At 37.8% G+C, this 7,946-nt stretch overlaps 1 protein-coding gene across 1 annotated transcript; it reads left to right on the forward strand.

Moving 5' to 3' along the window:
- The first annotated feature begins 200 nt into the window (after positions 1-200).
- Positions 201-7,562, forward strand: LOC104210407 (uncharacterized protein At2g39795, mitochondrial). The gene is made up of 3 exons (XM_009759307.2): positions 201-481; positions 3,922-4,256; positions 7,072-7,562. The coding sequence occupies exons 1-3, from the start codon at positions 314-316 to the stop codon at positions 7,253-7,255; spliced, it is 687 nt and encodes a 228-aa protein (XP_009757609.1). The 5' UTR covers positions 201-313; the 3' UTR covers positions 7,256-7,562.
- The last annotated feature ends 384 nt before the right edge of the window (positions 7,563-7,946 follow it).

The raw sequence follows: 7,946 nt of genomic DNA on the forward strand, positions 1-7,946 counted from the left end.
AATACATACTCCTTATTGAAAGAATTAGATTTAGATAAATCCGATGCCCCTAAATTGCATACGCCCTTGAGTCGAGGTGCGCATAATCTTCCCAACCCCAAAAGAAATTTTGTAAGGTGGTAGCTTCTAAAATAGATATGTTGTACTAAAGTTTTTTCACCAAGTATGGTTTTAAAGTAATAGACCTATAACTGAACTTTCAACAAGGGCTAGAAGAGAAATATCGGCACTCGCCACTATTCTGTCCCCAACTCCAAGGCCTAAAGCACTAAAAACAGAGTTAACAAAAGCTTCGAAGGAAAAAAAAAAAAAAATGTTGCGGAAGGCTCTAACATGCGCCGGAAGCGCACTGCAACAACAACAGCCATGGCGCACAATAGCATGGCGGCGGTCGTCGAGTGTTTCCTCAGCCGTCAACAGTATAATTCTCCGGTCCCTTAAAGACCACTATCTTGAAGTCTCCAAAATGACCCCTCCTCCGGTAATCTACCACCCTGAAGTTCATATGTGTGTGTTCATTTAACTGAATAATGTCTGCTCTTTAAGTTAGAATTTGATAATTTTTTTCCAAGTTTAAATCTTATGTGTATGGGGGTCAGTGCTGCGATTTTTTGTTTGTGCGCGCGCGGGTGTGTGTTATTTTTTTTGTGTGTGTGCATATGGAGACTGTATTGAAGGATTGGGGTTAATTTGTTAAATTTATGATAAGAGAAGGTGATTGATCCTCTTTGCATAAAGTGGGCAGCAGTGGAATATAAGCTAGTCCATCCGTCCCCTAATTTATGTGTGTGTCTGAGTGAGCATGTAGTTTAAGAAAGAAAGAAAAGACTTTTGAAACTTGTAGTTAAACAAGTCATAGATAATGTTGTGGCTATAGCCTATAAATTATCTCATTAATTGTAAAATGGAAAATTTAAAGTTAAATTATGTCTAAATATAAAAATGTGTCATTCTTTGTTGGCCAAAGGGAGTATGAGTTAAAAAGTGGTTATGATAAAGGAAGTGAGAATGGTGGTTAAGAACTTAAGAGAGAGAGAGAGAGTTGAGGATGATGGCTCAAAGGAGAGTAAACATTTTTGCTTTTAGTTTTTGTTGGGTGGGTTCTCTAGATACTTGAGTAATTCTTGAGTGAGTGAAGAAGGTATCAAGCACAACGTTAAGGGTTTAGGGTACACTGAACTATGGACAACTCATTCAGTTACAATGAAAGTATGTAATTGCCCTAGTGAGCTAACATGATATGCATGCAAGGTGAATGCAGTTTGGCAATAGTGTTCTCCTGGTAGCAGCTAGTGTGTATACACCCAAGTACAACATCTATAGGTAATACAGTCAACTGTTTTGAATTGTAAGAACACGAGGTTGAATTCTCTCTCGGTGCAGTGAATATCAAGCTAAGCAGCTAAGAGCGATCTGTGATAAAAAGCATTTAGCATCTTGCCTCAAGCTACATAGCCACTGCCACATAAGCTTGATGGTTACTTGCAGGGTCAATTTTGTTCCATTTTGACACTGCATGACAGTCACACGACAATGACTCAACCCTCTTCCTTTTCCCCTCACGTTTTGGTTTGATACTTAGAATGTAAAAAGCAACAAAAATTAGACAAGGCACATGAATTTCTTACCAACTTTGTATTAAACTCGTGCTACAAAGAACCACATACAAAAGCCTTACAAAAAGAAACCAAAGACAACCAACACTCTGCCTTCACAAGTTTACCTAGTCTAAGCATATATAAGCAAACGTTTTTGGCACACAGCCTTATCCTAACCTAGCAGTTGACATCCCCAACAACAAAGGAATTCAAATTTCGAATTTCAAAACAGACAACTGCCCATAGCCCCACATAACCACTCATGCTGAAAAACAGGAAACTGCCCAACTTCCTTGCATGTGTGTTACATGGGCGCAACCTTTGAATTTTGATGCCAACAGGCCATCTCTTATCATGTTTTCGTGCGATGCCCTCGTGCAGCATGCCTTGCGTGCATGTTTGCCACTGTCGCATGCCCAGCTCGCGCATGACACTGCCTTGCCCGCGCCCATCTGCCTTGCCACGCCCTGCCTTAGTTTGCCTTAGTTTTTCCGGCCCTTGCTATGTTTTTGCTGTCCGTTGTCTTTGCCTTGCCATGGCCGTGCCAATGCCATGGTCTTATCATGCCTTGGCACCTAAGCCACATGCCGTCGTGCCACAGTCCATGCCCATCAACACCTGCCCATGTCGGATAGCCTTGTCAACATGATGCCACCGTCATCATAGGGCCGTGCCGAGGTGCATCATGTAAATCCCTCGTCACGCCCATGCCATGTTCAATCAATCAAGCCGAGGGACTAACAGTTACACAAGCCTACATGCTTTTGAGCAATGATATTGGATTATTTGTAAGTTGTGTTAGATATGAGTTCTTTTGATTTCTGTTGATGTGATAGTGAATATTGGTCAAGATGGCGTTGAAATAAGAAGCATGGCTGTTTGCATTAGGTTTAGGGAGCACAGAACATCAGTTGTTCATTTTTAGACCTTTATGCTGGTCTCTAGGAGCCAGATGTTTGAGCACTTCTATAAGACTAGCTTTAAGGCGTCTACTTCCTAGACTTACTGCGAGGAGGGAGTTCTTATGCAAGTCGCTTTCGTAGACTTGGATTGTCAGTGGTGTTAAGTTATGGACCATAAAGATGATTCGAAGCCATGTGTCCATAATGCAGAAATTCCATCATTATGGCACAAATTTTCAATCTATTGTGAAGCTTGTGTCTCAGGTATACTAGTAAGGGACTAGTGTTGTACAGTTAGGGATTACAGTTTTTTTGTGTTTACACACTTTCTCCTACTCACATATGTATTCCTTCGAGATTAGCAGTAACTGTGTAGGATAGTCTTATAAATTTATAATAGTTCTTCTCTTAGGAAATATGGGGTGGGATGGCAATACGATGTAATAAGTTGCCATGATGCTGGGGGCAATTTTGTTCTTCTGGGATCTGTTAGAGCTTGTGAGTGAAATAGATAATTATGGGGGATTGTTGTGGGAAGAAAATTTTCAATGGAAAAGTGTAAACCATGTCTTTGTTTTAGTGTACGGTTCTTCTTGTACCTAGAAAAATATCATCTAAGATTTATTATCAAAACACCCAAAAAAGAAAAACAAAAAGGAACGATCAATGAAATTTGAATATATTCTTTAATTGATTTTAATTGAATATATTCATCGTGTTGATGCTGAAATACTGACTGCTGTTTGGCAACAGGTGAATTTCTGGTCACTTATATCTTTTTCTCTATCCTTTGCCTTGCTTGTCTTCGGGTACAAATATTAACATACGAGTACATCATTATATATGAATGCTGATTATAACCTTTAGTCTGCAAAGCTGATGCCTCAAGTAGAAAGCTCAGTGTAAACAGACACCAAAATCCCATCAGTAGTTTCATTGTTCTTGTACTTAATTAATTGACAAAATCTTGACTATTCTTGAAATTTGGAAGAGCTACTCTCTGATGTTACCATTGTTTGCTACTTGGCTGCTTTATCTTATCTCCATTGTTCCTTGAGCCGAGGGTCTATCGGAAACAACCTCTCTACCTTTATGAGATAGGGGTAAGGTCTGCGTACACACTACCCTCCCCAGACCCCATTTTTGGAATTACACAGGGTTTGTTGTTGTTGTTGTTGTTGTCTTTAATTGATTTTGTTACTGTTTTTAGTGATAGCCTCATAGATGATGACACCCATACCTAACACTTGTAATGAAGGTCGTGATGCTTAAATCTGAAGCAATATCTTGTCATTGAGTATGGAATTTACAAACTTCAGTTTTAAATTTTATTTAAGCTTCAAATGATTTGCTGCTATTTGTGACAACTCCTGTTAATGTGATTTTTGATTTCCTTTTTGCATCTTTCGGGTGATTGACAGAAAGTTAGCCCTCCTACTCCATTCACTGTGGTCAAGGGGGCACTTGATCAAGGTGGTCCCGTTCTAAGACGAACACATGGAAATGAGGAAATCAGTATCTCTGTCATGCGGTTGGCGAACATTATTCCTGGAGGTGGTGGAGATGAGGAGGAGGATGGTATCAATCAGCTTTTTCTACATGTTGATATTTCAAAGCCAGGACAGAAGGAATCTCTGCATTTTCTTTGCGGGCTATATCCAGATGCTCTGGGAATACACTCGGTTTCATTGAGGCCAAAGGCTGAGTCTACTGGGTTTCTTGCTGTTCCAACCAATTACAGTGGCCCAGTTTTTCAGTAAGTCTTTTTCCGATGCTTCTTATGCTGTTGGGTTTGGCTGTCTGCTATATTTTTACCCATTCAGACATCATGACCTAGTTGTCTTGTCTGTCCATTCTTCTGTATATACGACGATTATATTTGGATGTTTAGCTGTCCGTCTGTTTCTACTGATTCAGACACCATCACCTAGTTGTTTATTCATTTGTTCTATATAAAGGCGATTGGATTTGGATGGATGGAAGTCAAAATTCAAGCTCCTTACTTTAGTGAGACACCAATTGATACAAAAGTGAATTTTTTCTTTTTGAGTCCCATATTTGATAGTATAATCAAAATTCTTAAGCACACAATAAAAAATAATGGCACATTTTATTTGGTGGGCAGTGCTTTTGACTTGCTATGCAACTGGAGTACACTATACAATAGATAGCTGCTGATTTATGTTTGCTTGTCATGTTTCCGCAGTTTCTCGTCGATAGAAATCTTATTTCACCCATGTATTCATTCATTTAGGTAAATAGTTTCTTTTTCCTTTAAAATATCCTGAACCTGAACTAAACATAGCCTGAACCTGAAACCTTACAATTCCATATCTTTCCATCAGGATAGTTAGAAAATTATGGATAACATGTATCTTGTAGAGATAAGTGATGCAAACACACCATATATCTTCCTAGCATTCAGATCAAGAAAGTAAAATTGAATTCTTTTTCGTCTGGGCACCAAAGCCAGCCACCTGGGAGTTTAAATGCCTAGATTACTTATTCTTCTTTATCTAGGTCAGAGTTTTGTAAGAGGAATGATTTAGGGTAAACTATCATAACCTATTACAACACGCTGTAGGATATTTTTAAATTTATTTTGCAAGGAGAATTTCAAGTTTCTTTCAACTGAATCTACATGAGTATTATCACTATTCGTGAATATGCATTAAGCATTTTTGCATGATAACAGTGTAGAATCAGAGTAGGGGTATCAAGAGAGTCAAGATTCAACACATTAATCAAGACTCAAGAGAAGGAGATGGACACTTGTACTAAATGAATAAATGATGTTCCAACTAAAACAACACAAGGTTATATAACAATCAATCACAAGCTATCCATCAGGAGTTGATTGGATTAGAATGGAAAGGAAATGAAGTAGAATGACCAGAATGAGAACAATGAGTAAGATATACTAATAGAAAAAGAGTAATGAGTAAGATTACATAGATTGACTTGAAAATGCACCATTCTTTCTTATCCATTCTTCCCTTCCATTCCCATTTCTTAAATCAATCTGTTCCTTAATCTAACTTTTCGACCTGGTTCTTATATGGTTTTTTTTCTCTTTTGATTTCTCGTTGGGTAATTGGGTTCACCCAGGTAACGATGTGATGCCTCAATGGTCTTCCAGTTACACTTCATAACCCTACATTTGATTTGAAAATTATTTGGGTGTTTGCTTCTGTTAATTCGGTTCTTCCACACAATTTGAGAATGCAATTCATTGACCACCACATCTTTGCTTTTCAACTTCCCAAAACTTTGATGGATGAGAGTCAATAATGGAAATGGTAGCTAAAGGGGTACTTGGCCTTGAAAAATATCTATGAGGCAGAAGCGTGAGCACCGGAGCCTTAATATATGGGTAATATCAAAGTAGATGGCCGAAAGACTATTCTTGGCCAAGTAGTATCTGTCTTAGTCAAGATTTAAAACAAAAGTAGTATTTGTTTTAGTGCTGGTGCAGTATGAATTTGTCTTGAGTTGATTGGATGTGAACAACTCTGAACTCTGATGCAGCCACCTAGGAATTTGACCCGAGCAAATAGTGAAGCTTTTTGATGATCTGAAAATTTATTCTAGTAGCTTATGAGCTATTCTCGGTCACCCAGTTTGCAAAAGTTTACTAGATGAACCGGAAGAAACAAGGTTTTTATGGCCAGTGTTGAAACAAATGTTACTATTGTTGTTTAAGGGATCTGTTCCTCTTGGCTGTCATGGGGGTTTATCTAGGGTGTTTGCCGACCTTCATGGAGACACATGTTCAGAAACGTAGACTTGTTAAATCGGTTGTGATAATTAGAATAATCAAAGTTATAAACAGTGCATGGTGCTGGTACCTGATCATTTTGAGTAGAGTTAAAGAAAGAGAATATGTAGGAGTAAAAGAGTTAACTGGGTAGGAAAAGTGAGATATCTGTCAGCCTAGGATGAATCCGGAATTTGGTCATTCTTTGTTTCATGTGTTTTGGGGTGGGTTCACACAATTCTGTTAAATCAATTATTTACTTTTCTAGAGGTTCTTTGTTGAGCAATGAAATCAACAGTTTGTGAACATGGATCATAGACACCTGCTGAAGCTGCTTACAAGGCGAAGTTTTCTTAGTTGAAGATGTTGTTTGCTAAAACCCATTCTCTTCGATCTGTGCATTTGTATGTTGTCAATGAAAGGATAACTGGTTTTTCTCAACTCTTTTAACTGAGCTGTTTAGATGTTTAGATCAACCGGAGTGGAATTTTAATTATCTTGCTGTTTTAATGCTTACTTCCAGTTTTTAATGTCTGATATTATTCCAGTTTCTGATTAATCAAAAGGATATTGTTGTTCCAGTTTCACAAGGGCTTGTTCTCTTTTGGATGTTGTGTGCGATTGAGTTTTGTTTCTATATTTTTTCTTTGTTCTCAAACAAGATGACTCTGCTCTGATGTATTTATGCATTATTCATGCACAAAAAAGGTCAAGTGGTGGAGGGCCTTTTGTTGTTAAACAGTGGGTCTAATGTGCAACTGAGACTTGGAAACTTTGTGAAGTGGAAGATCTGATTTATTTTATGCAAATGCAGAGATATTGATGAGGCAATGAGAGATGCGCTGCATAGGTTCATTGAAGAGCGAGGAATTAATGAAAGCCTCTTTCCATTTCTACAAGCTTGGCTCTATGTGAAGGACCATCGGAATCTTATGCGCTGGTTTAAAACAGTTGGTTCACTCGTTAATGACAGCAAACAAGGATCTTCTCATGCCTAATCTTCATTTTGATGGTTCTTTGAAGTGGTTTGTGTACCATAGAAAAGTGCAAGACTTCTAAAAATTGTCTAAGCGTATTGGAGAGTCAGAGAGTTAATGGAAGGTAAAACGGAAACTATCTCCTAAATGAGTTATATGCCCCCTTGAAGGTCTTAGTGAATGTATAGTTTGCTTGTGACAACTTTCAATGTCTTGATCGTGGAATATCATTGACACATTGGGATCGTTTTGATGTTTTGAGAGAACAAGGCCATGTGCTTTGTTTTCTATATCTGATCCAAGCTATGCTTTCTACTTTTTCAGTTCACGGATTTTGTTTTTCATCTTTCTGACGGTTACCTAGCCTAGCGTCTTCAGTAATTTATAGGATTTGCGAGGTACAATTACCTTAGATTTTTATCAAAGGCATGATATTGAGGTATCTATCATTGCTATTCCTTTGTCCTATTTTAAGTGGCCTAGTTTTGCATTGGTTGTCATTCAAAAAATTGATACATCTCAGGGAATGATATAGTACAGTTTACCTATAAAACTTATACACTGTTAAGTTTGATAACTTATTTTTTTTGTTCACCCTATTTTTGATGCTTAAAGTTTTAAGTATGGTAAAGAGAGTTTTGATTTCATGTCTTTTTATCATTTGAAGGGTGCGAAATATTTTACTTAAATCTTTCTTTTATACCAGATTTGT

Source organism: Nicotiana sylvestris, chromosome 5 (genome assembly GCF_000393655.2).
Source record: "Nicotiana sylvestris chromosome 5, ASM39365v2, whole genome shotgun sequence".
Taxonomy (NCBI): domain Eukaryota; kingdom Viridiplantae; phylum Streptophyta; class Magnoliopsida; order Solanales; family Solanaceae; genus Nicotiana; species Nicotiana sylvestris.